Source organism: Belonocnema kinseyi, chromosome 2 (assembly GCF_010883055.1).
Source record: "Belonocnema kinseyi isolate 2016_QV_RU_SX_M_011 chromosome 2, B_treatae_v1, whole genome shotgun sequence".
Classification (NCBI taxonomy): domain Eukaryota; kingdom Metazoa; phylum Arthropoda; class Insecta; order Hymenoptera; family Cynipidae; genus Belonocnema; species Belonocnema kinseyi.
In genome coordinates, this window is record NC_046658.1 from 8590248 (window position 1) to 8609930 (window position 19683).

Sequence of the window (19683 nt, forward strand, 5' to 3'; positions counted from 1 at the left end):
GGTTTTTTTCTTTATTATTTCTACAAATTGTGGGTTATGAAAGATCTCATTAAAGACACATTACTAATTACAAAACATTGTTTTCACTGTGCATTTTTGCTAACGTTTTGGTGTTCGAGCAACCGGCATATTTACTTGATAGGAATTCGGAGCTAGTGTTTCTCCCTTTGATTAGAAAATTAATTACTTAAACTTCCAAAAAAATAATATACAAGACATTCGTCCGGTTCAAAACACAAGGTGTTTGAGGATTTCGATTCCTTATTTATTTTTTTTTTTGCAAAAATATCATGTGTTTTTGCGATTACATTTTTTTTGGCAAACAAAATGTTATGTAATGTTTCGAAATGGTGCTCATCCAATACTCATGGTGTGAAATGGTTTAGCCTGACTTTACTTTCATGTTTCCTCATACGTGGCTCACCGTTCTCCCTGTTCTCACTTTTTGTCTTCAGGGTTGCTTAGAAGTTGTCCTATTTTTGCAAGTTGTTTAAATATGGTTTTGATTTTATCTTTATTAAGAATTCTTTCTATTTGTCTGTCAATTCGCGTGGTTGTGTGATCGTTCTGTATGAGTATTTGCTTACCCAGTGGGCACAAACGTAGAAGAGAATCATTAGAATGGCTTAAAAATGTCCTAAGTCAGTCCAAATAACGTTCTGTACACATATAATGTTCCAAAAAGGCTTCAAAGATTCATTTCGAACATGAAACGTTGTCAGAACATTATTTGGTCTGACTTAGGACAGTTTCTGAAACTTTCAAATGACGTGTTTTGACTTTTACGTCCAATAAACGTTTTTATGATGTTCCAATTACATTCTTAAATTTCGTACCCACTGGGAAACGTTTTTTAATTCCATTTTTAGGCCAGCTGGGTCTGTGATAGAGATAGCGCTATGTACTAGGTAATTGATAACCTATTGTTTTTGAGATGGGTGGTGGTAGGAGGAGGCATGTAGGTATAGGTTTTTATTAGTGGGTTTTCTGTAAATTTAATGTCCTAATGTGTTATCACATCTTTTGTAAACTAATAGTCCAAGATAGGAAATTTTCCTTTCAGTTCTACTTACATGATGAACTGGGTATTAGGGGGTAATCGATTGATAAAATCGGAAAACTTGTGCAGTTTACCTAGTGCATGTCTTCAGATGACAAAAGTGTTGTTAACTTAGCGGATCTAAAATTCCAGTTTAAGATTCGATTTTTTGAAGATTTTAATTTTTAGATGTTCCTTAAAGATGGTCATCATTACAGATGAGATTGAAGATCCGATTTCTGCTCCTGATGTTTGTTCGTAGAATTGGTTATTGAAAGAAAAGTCAGTATTATTGAGACTAGGATGTCTTGTGGTTAAATATGAATCTGTGTATCGTTTTGATAAAGCTAATAGAGTTTTGAAAGTTATTCATAGAGTTTCCTGTGAAAGGATTCAATTCTTTAGTAAGGAAGTGTGCTAGGTTATAAGTTGGTTTTTGTTGCGCTGACGATCGGTCTGCGTGGAATTTTTTTATGTGAATTTTTGGGTGTACGTAAAGTCTTGGAGAGATGGGATTGGTAGGTATTAATTTAGATATTGTTTTGCGGTTAAGTCTAGAATCGACTATAATGTTTGTAGGTTCTTTTCAAGTTTTTTATGTGTATCGTGAGTTAGAAGGCCTATGGGCTATGATATGGCAATATCATGTCTTTATTGCAATTGAGTTCCCTAATTGATGTTTTTTTTCTTATTTTGTTAAGTTTTAGGAATAAAGTTGGGCTTGGCGTAATATGTTGGCCGTTCTACGTCGTATGTCATTCGCTTTCGCGGGTGGAAGTGTATATATTGAGGATTCAACCCACGCACGGCGCTTCAAGCAGCAACAGGTATGATGAAAATGACGACAAGAACTGACGGCGGAGATTCGTTCGTATGTGTCCACGCTTTCAAAATCCACTTAAATCAAAATCCTAGCTGCTCATTTTTTGGAGATATTGCAAAATCATTTTTTTGTTATTTTATCAAATATACGTGTATTTCACGTGCATGACCTACGCTATTCCCTGTGCAAAACTGTAGGTTCATATACATGACACACATATACACAGTGTATGTGTGTGTGTTTATATGCCTGTATGTATGTTTATGTGTGCGTAAGTGTACTTATGCATATTGAGTTATACAATTTAAATCAGCAATCGTACTATGGATTATTTCATTCTATAAATAAATTGTTCTCCGGATTTTACAGTGAACTATGGAGAGGAATACATTGATGTTGCGGTTGTTTGCCCGTTGACAATAAGTAATAGCTTAAAGTCACAAACAAACTTGAATTGCCTGTTTTATTTCGGTGATTCATGACAGCTTCCAGAAACTCCTCAGCGTCTGCCCAGACTACAGGTCTTTTCTCTTTTCCAGATGGATTATCGGTGTCAAAATCAAATATGGCTCGAAATTGACGTTATGTTTCCTTTTTGCGTTTACACTGATTCGCATTTTTTAATCTTGTGTACTTAAAAATATTTTATCATCCTGTTATTTCGTTCTCCAATAATTACTTTCTGTTTGAATATCGACTTTTTCTTTCAAAACTGTACTAGCAATTTGCTCTTACTGCTGTTCAAGAAGCTGTTGAACCAATTTCATTACATTTTCATCAGTTTTTGCGAGAGTGCCACAAGAAATATTTGTACCTTTAGCTATTTCTTTAAAGCACTTTTTATAAATATGGATAGATTTTCTGGGTTTGGCTTTGACTTGTTCAGTCTTTGGAGCAATTGCGATTTTCGAAGCACCATACAACCCATTAGAGGCATCAATTTTCTTGGATGCTTGCCGTTTTCTACCTGTATCCTTTACGACCTTCGGATTGTTACAACACCTTGCTGTTGTAAACACGTAACAGTTACGTGTATCATTATCGAATCTGGTTTCCTCAGGTAGTTTTATGTTTTCGTAATTTGGCATAGTTGACACTGATCTTTTACAGTTATTCTTTACATGTTCAGATAGAGTAAGATGAGACGTAACACACTTTAATCCTGTTTTTCTTGTATACAAATTTGTGAGTCTTTTTTCCGAAGCTCTTTGCTGAAATTAAATATAATAAAAAAGTGGAATAGTTTTCTGCATGAACAAAATAAACTAAAACCGGCTTCCAGAATAAACAGTGCGTATGCAGTTGCGTTTATCTACCATATACGAATGACATAACGTGATATACGCGTATATTTTATAAAATAAAAAAAATGATTTCGCGCTACCTCGAAAAAATGAGCAGCTAGGACTTTGAGTCAAGCGGATTTTGAAAGCGTGGGCACATAGGACCGAATTCCAGCCCTCAGTTTTTGTCGTCATTTTCATCATGCTAGTTGCATCTTGAAACACAGTGTGTTCTAATGATGTTATCTAACGTTTGTGCCCACTGAGAAATTTATTGGCGACTTCTTCTTCCTAATTTTTTTGAACGGAGCTTCTAAAGAATTATGTCCTTTAGATAAGGCTGAAGTCATTTCATTGCTGAGAAAATGGTCAGAGTGCTACAACCCAACCTCGTCAAAATTTTATTTTCCTCAATTGTTTATTCAAGCATTATTATTCCATTCTTTTCTTATTATTAAAGATGCCGATACTTCAAACTGACATCATGTTGTGCAATGTTTTATTTCAAAACCTCTTTTCAGAATTTTTACTTTTGTAAAAAATCGTGTATTCAATTCCCCTCATACGTGTGAGTGGGAACTTTTTATTTATCTATTTGATATCCCAGGATTTTGATTTAATGATGTTTAGATGTTATTAGGTTATGTTCTCAATATGCGATAAGGTAGCCCCAAAAGTCACATTTAAAACATTTTAACGGGTGTCGATTTCAAATTTTTCTCCCCTAGTAAAAAATTAATGCAGTTTTTTATTTTGAAAAAAATGTCTTATTTTGTGCATTGTGGAGTGTTTTGAAGTTTTCTCTTGATGTACGAATTAAAATAGAAAATGTTTAACTTGACTTATTCTAGTAAAGAGTTAGGGTCGTCAGTAGATAATTCGAAAATAAGAAAAATTTTAATAAATTTTAACAATTATTAACACAATTATAACGGTTTATTAAAATTAAATATTTAAATTTTTTTGAGGATTTTTAAAGATTTAAAAAAAATGAAATTGGCTTATGATTCCATGGAAAATTTAATATAATTTTTTTTATTTCTTAGTCATGCAGGCTTACAAAATTTTAGAAATAATTCAAATCAATGTAAGAGATATTTAAAAGTTTTGAAAAGATACAAAAATAATTTTGAACTTGAAACGATTTCAATAAATTTAACATGAAATGTCGACTTGTAATGATTTGGACCACTAAATTTTATAGCTGCTGAAGAATTTTCGAAGGTTTTCAGCAAAAAATGTCCTTATTTTTGTTGCGGAATTTATAATAATTATTCAATATAAGACATCAGTTTTGAAAGAATATTTTAAAATATTTTTTAAACATACCAAGGTATTTAAAAAAAAATCAAAATATGTGCCAGAGATGTTTTAAAGAAGTAATTCTAATATGAAACGTTTTAAGAACATTATTTGGTCTGACTTAGGGCAGTGTTTAGAATTTATAAAAAAACCTTATAAAGTAAAAAATCATCTTAAAGCGAATAAACAAAGAGATTTAAAAAATAATTATTCATTCAAAACTATTATTTTGTATTATAAATAATTTTTTTCTTCAAATCAGAATTTATCCACCATTTTTTTTTCACTGAAAGATATTTTTTAGTTTGAAATATATTTTTTGTTTGAAAATCCAACTGCTTTATTAAAAGTTGAACTAATTGTATAAAAGTCTGTTTGTTTGTCAAAAATGCTTTATTTTTTATTTAAAAATGACACTCAGCAACATTTTTGTTGTCCTTCAAATAAGTCTAGGTCAAAAATCCAAAAAGAATTAACTGAAATTGTTTAAAGGGCAGAAAAGCTATCAGGCAGTGATTATTTGCAAAAAATAATCATAATCTTAAATGAAAAACAATAGTTTCGGTATGCAAATCTATAGAACGTGAAAGGAATGTTTTATTGTAAGTTGGTTTTCAATGCACGGTTTGGTACAACAATGGTCGGTAAACTTTTTGATGAGTTTTAAGGTATGGTCAGGTTCATCCCGACTTAATTTTTTCTACCAATTTTTGGTCGACTCATGGATCTTGGGACGAGTGAGCTTACTCCAGCAGAGATCTTTTATATACAGGCATGTGAAAAAAAGGAAATTAGAAAAATTTTAATTTTTCAACTATCGATTTGGAAATTGCATAATCACCATCTACGCATATTTCCGATTCTAATAACATATTACATACTTTCCTAGAAAAGATGCAAATTTAAAGGAGTTTAATGTCAAGAAACTTTAGCTTAGTATTCAATTTACTACTAAATACTTCTAGCCTTGTCAACCTTTATAGACAAATCACATGTATTTGGAATAAGAAAAATTCGTAGATTCCAAATATATTACTTTTAAATCAGTGATTGCAAAATTAAGAATTTTTATAACTCATATTTTCCAACAAAGGACCGCTGAAGAAAGGGAAGAACTGGCCAAGCTCGCAGGTACTGCCATTACAGTAGGTCTTAGGACAGCCAGGGCTGCAGGTTTGGGCCTGTAGTTATAGCAGCAGGATTTATGGCAGAGCCATACATTATTTAGACTCGGCAAAAAGCTGCTGTGTCACAGACGGGCTTCGCGGGTTTCGCATGGGACGGATTATTTATGAGACTACTTATCCGACTGAAAAAGCTGGCTGAACTCCACTTAACATTTTTGATCGATGCCACTCGTCGATGCGCTGCCGAATGTTTTAAAAGGGAAATTATGCTGGGTGTGACATTATTTTGAATGATGAAATAGAGATTGTGGGAATGAAAGAATTAGGTTAGTGATCTTTTGCAATATGGATTTTTATTGCAGATTCATCATGTTTACGAAATGATCCAGAAATTTATTACATTGCATTTTAGGGTAAAGAATGATTCATTTAGCGAAATAGGGAATCCCGCTAAGATGGATTTTAAATAAATTTTGCAATTATTCCTTTACGAAATGAAATTTCAATTTTATTCATTTCTGGATATATTTGCAAGGTTTTCCTTCCAAATTTGGAAATTCATTATGATTGACCTTTTCTTAGCGTATTTCGAACATAAAACGTTTTTAGAACATTGTTTGGTCTGACTAAGAACAGTTTTTAAAACGGTCAGATAAAGTATTTTGACTTGTACGTCCAAGAAACGTTTCTAGGACATTCCGATTATGCTCTTAAGTTGCCACTGGGCATATTGCCTAGACATTTTTATTTAATAAAAATCGGTTAATTGGTTCACGAAATATTTAACTATTCGTTTCCAGGTCTGTTAAGGATGGAAAGTCGCTGCAGATAAGGGTAAGATAAAAAGCGGAAAGGCAGACAATGATTGCGTCAATACGCGTAGTGTGTAAGTACCGTGCGCTGGCTAATGATCGTCAAGAAACACAAAACGTGACTTAACTGCATTGATGCACGTGGCGGCGCGCGTTGTGTGAGTGCGCTCTGTGAAGAAGAGAAAACAGCGGTGCTTGTGGACTGTAATTGTTTTACTTATCTATAGAGAAGGAAAAGCAAATGAACTAGACTGAACTTTTCAATACCATGGTTACAAAAAATGTTAATTTTCTTTATTTTTTTAACGACTCATTTTGATATCTCATTTCCTTCCAATTCGTAAACCTTGTTTATATTTCATCTTGAAAATCATTAAGTGGCTGCCTACCAAATCTTCATTGGTAAATTTAGAATTATTATATTTGTTAATAATCTCAATTTCTTATCTGAGCGTGTGGTATGTAACAAGAGATGTTTTTTTTTACTTTGTAAATTAGTTGGGTTTGACTTACTGGAAGTAATTTGTCAAATTTTATTTTTTGTTATTGAGTGGAAAGATCTTTAGTCCATTAGGATAGCATTGATGGGTGGTCCAACGTAGACCAAATGTCAAATCTGAATGTCTTTGATGGGAACAGGTGAAGTTTTATTAGTTTTTTGGAGGTATTGTCCAAGAAAAATGTTGTTATATCGTATTCTTTTTTCCAAGATAAGCAAACTTGCTTCTTGCAAAATTGATTTGGATTTATATGTTCCCAGATAATTTTTCAATTTTAAGAATTTTTGGAGGATTTTGTTATCCCTGCATCGTTTCAAGAAAGCTAAAGATGTTAGTAGCTTAGCTTGAGGGGACCTAAGTTTACTAAAAGAATTAGTTATAGTAAAAAGACTCTACACATAGAGTTTTTTGATAATAGACTTAATGCTTTCACGATGATTTATTATAGTACTAAAAAAGAAGGTGTTTCAGGTTTTAATCGTGTGCCTGTGATTAAACAGAGCACCCGCCGTGAAGACTGGTCTCACCTGATCGGCCAATCGAGTATTTTTTTGAATATATAACTCTAATGATAATTATATAATTTTAAATAAAATTATAGTATTAGAATTATATAATAATTATATTAATGAATGTATTTTCGTTTTTGCAGATCTGTTTACAAAATTGTTCGAAATCACACCAATTAAAAAAGCTAACGCAACATAAATAAAGTTATAATACCATAAATCTAATAGAACGTTCTAATAGGATAATTTAACAGATCATTCAAACATACTCAGATAAAAACGACTCAACCTAGAACGAACACATCGAAGATTTACATTTCGCAATAAATACTTGCAAGAACTCGACCACTTAGTTCACTCCAGCTTTTTAAAACCTGGGTCGCGAAAGAGAACTACTTTCGTCTCTCCAAAGAAATTTAGAAAATAATAGCTATGTCGAATTTCAAAATGTAGATAAATGGATGACCAGCCTTAGAAAAATTGCAAATAATAAACGAGGTTCCAAAAATTTCAGATCAGGAAAATGAATAATAACTTTAGAAGAAGGCAGGGAGAATTTAAAATAGCCCAGTAGGCACAAACGTTAAAGAACATTATTTTAACGGCTTAAAACTGTCATAAGTTAGACCAAATATCGTTCAATACACATAAAATGTCCCAGAAACGTTTAAAAGATGTATTTCGAACATGAAGCGTTTATAGAAGATTATTTAGTCTTACTTACGAGAGTTTTCAAAACATTCAAATGACATTTTTTGACTTGTATGTCCAATAAACGTTTTTAGGACGTTCCAATTAGGATTCTAAATCTCGTACTCACTGGGAGTAGATAGGTTCTTAAAAAGTAGGGCATACTTGACGACCAATATGAAGGCTTATTTTTAATAAGAACAAGGTTTCTCAAACTATATATGAATTAAAATATCCAGTAGAAACAAATGTTAAATAACATCATTAGAACGGCTCGAAAATGTCCTAAGTCAGTCCGCATAACGCTCCAAAAAGATAAAATTTTCCAGAGACGTTTTAAAGACGTATTTCGAACATAAAACGATTTTAGAACATTATTTAGTCACAATTACTGCAAAATGTCTCTAATGAATACCTTGAAAAATAAGAGCATTATGAGTCCTAAGATAAGACAAGTAATATTCCCATTTGAGGCGAAAGCAAAAGGTGAAAAAATAATAGAAGTTACAAAAGCTTTTTTTAACCTAATAAAGAAAGTAAAACTCAAACGAAAACAGACTGAAAGGATAATCAAATCCGAAAAGAAGACATTTTCACGACAACTAACTACCCGGACAAGTTTTTTGTTTTTCTTTTCATGTTTGTTTCAATTTCGCGAACGATTAATACTTGAATTTATTTACATATCATATAACCTTTTTGACAAAAAAAAATTTATATTTAGCAAAAACTTTTCAGCTTCAGACCCTGACAGACAAATTTACGCATAAAAAAGGAAACATAATTATTTATTTGATTTAAAATTGTTAAAGCAAACCTCATGAGGTAAATAGTTGACTGGCAAACTTTCGTTTAAATGGAGAGTGGGGGTGTACCAGAATTTTTACTGTAAAATAGAACTTGGCGCGTCAGTCTTGTCTTTTAGCTAGGCATCTAGAGGTTCGATTTTTTCTTTTACACTTAATTGACCTTTTGTGAGTATCTCTAAATTCAGACGGATTTTATTTAAGGTTTCTGAATCTACAGGTTTGCCTTAGCTACCTTACCAGGTTTGTCTGACTATTGGATTACTTACTGGCTCGGGTTTCCGCGAATCCGTAGATTGCCAAATTTCAAGTTCGCAGGTCAAAGGTAGAGCAAATTTGATCTAGCTGACAGCCGTAGTAGCCTCGTCGTTATGCTTTTATTCTGGCGTGGGTCTCCATATTGTGACGGGGAAATATAAGTAAAGTATAAATATATTTATGCTTAAGACTGGTTTCTTATAACTTTAGAAGTATGGCCTTAGAACAGACTTTCCATTATGACAATTTGGGTATTAATGTTGAATCAGACATCAATGAGACGATTCTAAGCGTAATTAATTATTAGGTGCGGTTCGTAAGATGCAAGCGATGCAAATTCTACCTCAAGAATAATTTTTTGATATTTGGATGGTGACAGCATTGAATGGACATGTTAGGAGACTGGAAAATGAACAACTAACGATACAGGTATGCATGGATCTTAAGGGAATTCTAGATTAGTGTAACAATATATGCTAAACCCAAGAGGGATAGCCTACTAGTATAATGATTAGTATAATTATATGTAATAAAATAGTAATAAAATTTGTATAATAATTTGTCTGTAGCTATAATGAAAAACCGGGAGGACCCGACAACAAGTTTAAAATAAAACCGAAGGTGTTTTTGCAGAGCATTCGCGGTAGGGCTTGAGTTTTGGTCTCGTGACTTAGATGACTTTGTTAGTGGTAGCACTGCTACTCAAAGGATTTGTCATATCAGAAGGTAAATAACGATTATAAAAGGGACTAAGAAGAATATAAAAGCCATACATAATATAGAGCATTTTAAACATTTTGAAACCTTTGTCGCTTCCCGAGGATCATCGAAGCACCCCTGGAGTCGCCACTAGGGGGCCACAGCCTGCGAGAGGGTCGTGATGGTGAGTTGCGAGATGTTTAGACAGATCTCACTAATCAAACAGCTGGTCAGCAAGAACAACTGCGACAAACGGTAAGCAGTACAATATCAACTTGTCCTGCAAAGGATATTTTGGCTACGTTAGCGGTTAAATGGTAAGCAGTACAATATCAACTTGTCCTGCAAAGGATGCTTTGACTAACCTTAGCTATTTACAGCCAAGCACCTCTACAGAAATACCGAGAGAGAATATTAAGTGGGATAACACAATAAAAGTGGAATTGGCGCAATTCTATCATAAAAGTGCGAAGTTTGAAACCAAGATCGAAAAGAATAAAATTTGAGGACGAAATTTGCTGCAAAGTATCCTCATATAAAAAGTCGCACAACGAGATCCTATCGCTAAGGTAAAGGACATCAGGACTGATCTACACATTTCAGAAGACCAAGCAATGAAGATTTAACAAAAGGTGTACTTAACGTTGGAAAACGACTGCAATAAGCATCAGTTACAGGTAACCGCGTCAGATGATCAAGCAGCGCCAATTGATGTTCTTTCTTAATCTGTTTCCGTTCCATCGCCAAAACATCCTCCAGCAGTAGATGGCCTTGTGCAACCAGAAGCAGAAGCAGAGATTCATCAACCAAGAAGGCAATTAAAATATGCGATGGTTAAAAGTTTGATGTCTGAACATCATCGACTCTTCTGACTTTAGTACTCAGAGCTAGCCACAATAATAAATTAGAATAATGTAGGATATCAAACCCACCTTATAACTGTAAACAGATTGCATCCAGTTGTTTATATAGCTGTGATCAAAATGAAAGTGGAATAGCAGCTTCCTACTGATGAACTCCTCTTAGAAGATGTAGACAACGAATGTCTTATTACAGATGAAGGCATAGCTGCTAGGGATAATGAACATCAAGTACTGGATCCACTAGAACCATATCCGGACAATAATAACGATTATATAAATAGCGAAATTCAAGACAAACTACAGAACATTTAAAGGAATTTTAGTCATGCTTGACTACAGTTCAGGTATGTAAAACCAATACAGACGCATTCTCTGCCTAAGCTGAACATCACGAATGATCTGCGGGCCATAATAGAACACGTGAACAGCACAGCTTTACCTATGCATTTGAACGCAACACAAACCACTTTCGAGGTGCAAATTCTTGTATACTGTGCAGCTGTGGCAACCATTAGATCGCTGGGCCGCAGAATTAGGTCTACAAATGCAATCTTTGACCTAGGAAGAGTCTTTGACCGAGTTACTAAATTAATTATCCATTCTCGGTACATCGAAACATTAACGTCAGCAATAGTGGGTGAGATTTACGACTCCCGACGGCAGAGATTTAATGTGTTTACTGCTAGACTCCCTCGGTACAGGAAAAGTAGTGCTAGAAGACAACAAAATCGACCACTTCAGGCCGATTAAAGGAGGTTATATCGTGAACTGAGTATGAAGTAACAAAGCAGCAAGACACCGATGTACTTCAATTGGAAGACATGACAAAATACTTGTCGGGTATTAGAAAAAAATGAGCAGATGCAATTTGAACACTGCGTGGTTCTAACCACAGAAAGTAAGAGCAAGCAATAACCTGAAAATGGAGCTGGCAAACATTACAGCTTTAGATTGTGACGTTGCAGATTTTGCAACTCACAAAAAGGCGATTCTTCGAAGGCGATTTGATGAAGTTGTTATTAAATTGGCACTTCGGGAATCACAATATGCTACATGGCTTGTTTCTAGATATTATTTATTTTAGTTTTTGGCTGATTCGTTTGCTTTCTCTTTTTTGTACAATTTTCTTGGAGTTTACCAACATCGTGGGAACACTAATGTACTTTCGTTGCCAAGAAGGCGTCCAAGGAATTCTTAGTTCCGATGTTTCCACTTAGAATATACAGCGAGTGAATTCAAATTCTGCCACCTAGTAACACCAGCCATTGCTACCTTACAACTGACCCATGCCCGGAAATCATCGCAGAGATGCTATCATAGTTTTTTTAGACATCAGGAGGCGTTCCAAAAATGGTTTATTTTACCATTTCACCTGCATTCTGCCTTGTTATTTCTGGTAAGAGAAGGATTCATCGACTATCTCCAACATCGCTAGGGAGACCTTTTTAGCTACGACCCTAATTACAAGTTCCGAAAGTAATTGCTTCTGCGCAAGACTCATACGACGATGAGCGAGAATGAAATTCGTCTTTTGGAGAGTTTTATAGGAGCGGAAGGACTGCGTCTCAAATTAATAACTATTTTTCTTATATAGTAAATTGGAATCTTGCGAACAAACAACTTTTAATTTTGTAATGCTGTAATCTCGCACTCTATCCCAATTTGTGCGATGGTTTCGCGCCTAACTTTCGACCAATCAGCGATGAGCAAATTCAAATATGGCGACAGATCACAAGTCCATAAATAAGTGTTACCGCGGCATTCTTCCTCTGTCCGTTCGTGACTCCCGACGTGCCTAGTTGCCGAGTATATTTTTAATAAGTGTTGGTCGAGTGTGTTCATCGGATCGCAGTTAAGCCAATTTCCATAAATTCTTCACGCGGATTGTCCCATCGCCGATCGGAGGATTTTCGAAGGAATTTCTCTCCAACTTTCGCTGTGAAACGTTTCAGCTGGTAAGGTCTTTTATTTTTATGGTAGGAAAACCTCTGTGCACGTAGCTATTATAACTTTTATCTGATCTTCCGTAAGTTAAAGTAAATAAACCTTGGCGCATTTGTCTAACCCAAATTCCATTCCTATTTCATTAGTATATCGGTCGACAATCCCTAGTGCTAGACGTAGTTGCTCTTTGTTGCTAGCATATATCTCAAGATTGTCCATGTAAAATACATGAGTGACCTTGTAATTTCGATCTGCAGATATATATGCTTAGATATACATATGAAATTATATGTAAATATGTAACTGTTATAGAAAAACTATAAGCTGTTGTATGCGTGACTAGAGAAAGAACTTTGAATTCAGGAGTACTAATAAGCATTATTTGGCTTGCCGCTGAACTCGCGATTACGCGTCTTCGTCTATAGGTAAACGTTATCTTACTTTTGTAGATTATAAACCATATTTCTACTTGCTACCTCACGCAAAACCCATAACAGGTTTGAAATTGATTAGTTTGTGTTTTAAGGTGCGGGTGGTGCAGTAACCTGTGATCTATATATCTTTTTTCAATCTTCTCATTTTCTAAAGCGAAGTAGCCGTTGTCACATTTCTTCATGCCGACAATCGGAGTTGAGTTACAGGACCATTTCGACACGATGTCATGTAGGTGCCTCTAATAGTATACTTAAGTTATCGGATGCGTCAAGTCAGATGGCCAAATTGTATTATTCTATTTGAATTGCGTTTCAAAGAATTATAAAGGCCAAGAATTAATTTCTACTAAGTTATCATACACATTTCTTAAAGGCATTTTCAACTGATTTGGTTATTTTTAGGGTTCAAAGTAAGTAAAAACAACTTTGAAACAATAGCTAGGTGTTATATTTTGGCAACTATGTGAGCTTGATTTTGCACTAATGGCAATCAAGAAGTCTTAAATTCCATTCTCGAGGACACTCCAGTGATGTTTCAGATATCTCTTGAGCGTGATCAATTTCAGTTTACTTCGATTGATGATAACAATACAACTTTCTTGGAAAATAATTGTTTAGGGCTAATTTTTTGTCATGCATTGCTATAATTTTCATTCTATCCAATAATGGAATTTTATTCGTAATTGTTTTTTTACTTCTATATTAATTAAATAAATACATACTTTTGTAGCGCAGACGAAACACGTTGTCACCACTTTTGAAATCACATTCATTAAATTTTTGGTTTCTTGAATCACATTGTCAACTTTGACGAATGTAGCTGATTTTCCAACAGTAGGATTTTTCACGGTAAACTGAAGTTGCTGCACATAAGTTGGTACGCGATCCAAATTTTCTAGTAAGTCTTTTTTGTGGTGTCCACCTGGTACCTGTAAACCCGTAAGAATTATACCGGTAATTTACTTTTAGTAAATGTTTATATTTATGCACATATTACTGTGTCACCGCATCGGCACCGGATATGACTTGAGATATATACAAACGAACAAGAATATGAATTTATTAAGTATTTTGTAAAGAGGAGCATCGAGACAAAAAATTAGCTTAAAAGTAGTACAGATAACTTGCCCCTTAAAATCTTTCAAATATTAAAGTCATCGTACGTTAAGCTGTTGCAACTGTTCTTCACCTCAGAAGGCATTTCGCTTTGGCAAGACATTAGGTAAGTATCTGAATTTTCAAAAAATACAACTGCTAAAAAGTGAGTGCGGAAAAGTGTAGAAATGGCGTCAAGTGAGAAGTAAATAGACTAAGTATGGGATAACAGCTGCGGTTAGCGATGGAAAAGAAACTTTCCCATACTGAAACCTGCTAGCAAAGATTGATATTTTCTTACTTTTCATTTCTAGTACAGAACTGCTTTTCACTCTGTATCTGTGGGACGCCATGTCGTAACAAACTTTTTCAAGGGGGTGCTAATACATCTATAATGGTTTTGCCTATTCGTTTTGACAAATATCAAGCTAGGTTGTGCTTAATACACTTGATGATCAATTAATTCTAACTGAATCAGCCAAAAACTAAAATAAATAATATCTAGAAACAAGCCATGTAGCATATTGTGATTCCCGAAGTGCCAATTTAATAACAACTTCATCAAATCGCCTTCGAAGAATCGCCTTTTTGTGAGTTGCAAAATCTGCAACGTCACAATCTAAAGCTGTAATGTTTGCCAGCTCCATTTCCGGGTTATTGCTTGCTCTTACTTTCTGTGGTTAGAACCACGCAGTGTTCAAATTGCCTTTGCTCATTTTTTTCTAATACCCGACAAGTATTTTCTCATGTATTCCAATTGAAGTACATCGGTGTCTTGCTGCTTTGTTACTTCACACCTAGTTCACGACATTACCTGTAAGCGGAACGACTATTCTACCACAGCTAGAACAAGCTAGCAACAAAGAAAGAGGCGACACTAAGAACAATCGCGGGCAGGAATCCAATAGAGGAAGAACGATGCTTCATGGCCCGGAGAAACATCAACACCAAGGTTTCACTCTAGCCTAAAGATCTGACTGAAATGGATGACGAGCTTCGTAGACATTTTTCCGAAGACACCGATTTCTAGGCTATCAATTATTGTGCGTATAGTGCAGCGAGAGCTTTGATTGATGCAAACCGTAAAACAAAATTAACGCTTGATCATAAAACCAACAGACGAATGCTTCAACTCACCATAAAGTTAGCCTGTGCGAGAGAGTATGCGTCCCGCATTCCGTACGTGATTGACTACATCTCGTCTGGCAGAAATTTCACCGTTAAGGTTCGAAAGTTCGCGCGCGAATGCCAGACACGCTTTCACACACTTAACAAGTCAAAGCTGCTGGCCATCAGGCAAAATATTGGTGATAGAATACGGATACTATCTGACGCTAAGAGAAGTTTAGAGCGGAGGAAGAGGTGGGTCAGAAAAAATCAACAGTTTCTCTCTGACCTATTTCGATTCTTCGAAGACCCTCCAGTTACTGTCGACCCGCGCCCAAACCAGAGGAGGTCAAAGTAGTTTGGAGAGAAGTCTACGAAGTGAAGCATAGACCGGACGAAAGCTCAGAAAATATAAATAGCTTCAAGGAGCTGTGTGATGCTGTTATAACACATGATGAAGAATGCCCATCCGTCACTACTGAGGAGGTGAGAAGATTATCAAGAGAGATAAAGAACTATTCCGCTCTAGGACCAGATTGTATAAAGACCTTCTGGTGGTAAAAGTTTCCTTCGGCCCATCAGCATTTGGCCCTATTTTCACCTCATATTCGATGGCCTAGATTGATTACCGGAAATCTTTCGATTTGACCTCCGATAGACTTATCATCTCTCTTCTGGAAAGCTTAAAGGTTCATCCGCAAATCGTGAGGTGCATAGAGAGTTTGATGCCGCTATGGAAAACTAGATTTACTGTCTCATTTGGAAAAAATTGTGTGACAACTAACAAGGTCAGCTTTCAGAGAGGTGTCTTTCAGGGCGACAGCATAAGCCTACTTCTCTTTTGCCTTGCATTATTTCCACTATGTGTAGTACTTCGCCATTCCGACGGGTACTTTTGCGGCAAACCTGCAGATCGAAATTACAAGGTCAGTTATTTATTTTACATGGACCATCCTAAGATCTATGCTAAAAACGAAGAGCAACTACATCTAGCTTTAGGGGTTGTCGAACGATATACTGAGGAAATAGGAATGGAATTTGGGTTAGCCAATTGCGCTAAGGTTTATTTGAAGTGCGGAAAACTTAATGGCATCCCTGAAGACCCCGGGCTCGTCGATAGACGCGCTATACGACACATTTGCGCTGGAGAGACTTATACATGCCTGGGCGTGCCACAGAACTTCATTCAGGATCTGAAATCTATAAAGGATACTCTCCGAAGCAGATACAAACGTCTCATTCAGTGGGCAAAGTAGGGTTTCTGTATAAAGCAGCGGAGGAGGCTGCTGAAACATACGGACTAAACTTCAGTATTAGGGGTAAGCGAAATGCCTCAAATCTTATTTATCTTGAGTACTCACTTCTGAAAGCCCAGATTAAGAAAGCACAACAGAAAAACTTCTGTGAACATCTCCTCGATAAGAGGATGCACGGCATCTTCCACAGAAATGTGGAGGATCAGTCAATGTCGTGTGAGCTAACTTTTGCTTTCCTTAAATCACCCGAATTGAAGTCGTCGTATTGGTTCCGTTACAGACTATATATGTATACATATATACATACCTTCACAGTAATATACCGCGACCCCCAGGTAATATCCCTATTACATTTAACGAACCAAGCCTCACCTGCCTTCAAAAAAAAGCGCCTAAAAAATTTCGATGAAAAATAGTTACCATTCATAACTCTCCAAGTATCCATTTGATACACCTACCTTCACCAGTGACCCCAGATCTGAAACGAGATGCGGTCCAATGCTATGACAGGGCTATGTCCGTGTGAATATAGTAGGAGGCGCTGTAAATGACTGAGTTGCGCGCGTAACCCATTTCTCCTCTTCTGAATTTGAAAACTCGAAGATGCACGATTGCCTCTTGATATGCGTATATTTTGAGGCTATGTTATTTCATGTATAAAATATAAATTATATAAATATTAATACTATTATATATATTAATATATACGTACATTAATAATGATAATATTATAATTATGTTATATTATAATAGTTTTTTTTTTATTTGAAGGTTCATCTCTTTCGTTGAAAATACATTTTTGAAACTGACAATCAATCAATACCATTTTTGGTAAAGAAATCATGTGTTTTGTTAAAAGGTCGTCTTTCTTTGTAAAAATTAAATTGTTTTATGGAAAATTTATACTTTTTGATTAAAAATCACATTTTTCGGTTGAATTATGAACTATAAATATGTTTCAGTTGTAAAGTCGTTCTGTTGTAAATGGAAATGTATTGTTAAAAATTAAAATTATAAGTTTTGGGTGGAAATACTCTTTTTGTTTTTAAAATTAAATAATTTCGTTGAAAGTTCATGTATGTTGTTGGAAATTGACCTTATTTAGTAGAAATTTAATCCTTTTGGTTGAAAATTTTATCATTTTTGGTCAAAAATGCAATTGTTTGGTTAAAATATCAACTGTACATCTTCTTGGGTTTGAAAGTCGATTATTTCACTAAGAGTTGAACTACTTTGTGAAAAAAATACGTTTTTTTAACAAGGTTTTTTAATTATGATTGAAAATTTAACTATTTGGTTGAAAGCTTAACTCTTTCATTGAAAACTCATATTTTTCGCTTAAAAATTTCAATTTTTTGTAGATAATTCGTCTTTTTTAATTAAAAATTAAATAATTTCTTTAAAAATTCATGTATTTTGTTTAAGATTTGTCTTTTTTTGTAGATAATTAATTTTCTTGGTCGAAAATGTAACAACTTTGTTTATAATTAATTTTTTCCTAAAAAAATTATTTATCTTTATCTGAAAATGTAACTATTATATGATTGATTAAAAATTAATCGTTTATATTGGTTAAGTTGGAAAATCGTTTTTTTTTGTATAGAACATTAATGTTCTTGGTCAAAAATTCACCTTTTCTTTTGAAAATTTAACAATTTTGTTGAAAATTCGTTTTTTTTTCTTGTTCAATTCAATTTTTTAGCACAGTTTTTATCTGGAAATTGTACTATCCCATTTTTGTTTGAAACTTTATCCTGTACATTTCATTAGTTAAAACACCAAATTATTCGATAGAAAATTAATTTAATTTCTTAAAAAGTAAACTTTTGGGTTGAAAATTGATTTATTGTATTAATTAGATTTTGTTCCTAAAATTAAAAAAACTGCAAAATAAAAAAATTGCCTTAAAATCGTCCTGATTCCTTTTTTTTTTAATTTTTAATATCTTTTCAAATATTCACTTAAAATTAATTTTTCAAACTAAAAAATCATTTTCAATTTTCTTAGCAATCACAACAATTTTTGTTATTCTTTTTGAATATTTTACAATTCTCAAAAGCTTTTTTTTTAAATCTGCAAAAATCTACATCGCGTTTCAAATTATATCAAATAATTTCAAGTTTTAAATTAATTTTTAATATTACTCTAAATTAAAATTGTAGCGTTCAAACTTAAAATTTAGCTCATTACAATTTTAAAAAATCAGGACTTTTTATTTCTAACCACTCTGTTCAAATTTGTATAGTTTTTAATTGTTGTTTATAATGGCTTATCCCAGATCTGAATTATATATTTTTTTTCAAAAAATCTCTGATCCAATTCAGAAGTACATACAATTGCTTTGAAAAAAATTTTTGATTCAGAAATATTTCATTAAACGCTCAATAATTAATACGTATAAAACACAAACTTTTAACACCTTTTAATTTTACAGTTTTTTTAATTAAATTATTTTAAAATACGACATAACCGTTTAAAAACCTTTATGACTTTAACATTTGAGAGATTTCTCGTTAAAAAATACAAATTACGCTATTATTTTTAAGGTTCAACAGTTTTTAATCAAAAATTAAAACTTCTTTTGTTGTTGAAGATGTATCATTTTAGTAGAAAATGTAATTATTTTGTTGGAAATTTGTTATTCTCTTTTTTTTTGAGTTGAAAATTCAATTATTTTGATAGTAAGTTAATTTCTAACATTTTCAATTGGCGAACTAAAATTTTTATCTCTAAATAACAATGCAAAAAAATATTAATCTGGAACAACTTAAAATAAAAACAATGTAACTTTTATTTTAAAAAGTTTTTGGTTAAAAAATTAATTTAATCGTTCAATTTTTAATGTTACTAACTGAAATTTTTTGAATTATTATCATTTTGAATCTTAAAAATAATAGCGTAATTTGTATTTTTTAACCAGAAATCTCTCAAATGTTAAAGTCATACAAATTTTTAAACGGCTATTTCGTATTTTAAAATAATTTAATTAAAAAAATTGTAAAATTAAAAGGTGTTAAAAGTTTGTGTTTTATATGCATGAATTATTGAGCGTTTAAATGAAATATTTCTGAATTAAAAATTTTTTTCAAAGCAATTGTATGTATTTCTGAATTGGATCAGAGATTTTTTGAAAAAA

The 19683-nt window shown here is 33.5% G+C and overlaps 1 protein-coding gene across 7 annotated transcripts in view; it reads right to left on the bottom strand.

Annotated features, from left to right (window-relative positions):
• LOC117167137 (alpha-catulin) overlaps nucleotides 1–19683 on the bottom strand; it is a 453685-nt gene that overhangs the window by 57369 nt on the left and 376633 nt on the right. For 5 of the 7 annotated variants that reach the window (XM_033351828.1, XM_033351833.1, XM_033351832.1 and 2 more), the window contains one exon: nucleotides 13812–14018. The exons of 1 other annotated variant lie outside the window; for it this stretch is intronic. In XM_033351828.1, the coding sequence (XP_033207719.1) occupies nucleotides 13812–14018 (207 nt within the window). Of the gene's footprint in view, nucleotides 1–13619; nucleotides 13660–13811; nucleotides 14019–19683 lie in introns of those variants that run through there. One more of the 7 variants, XM_033351829.1, reaches the window with a different exon arrangement.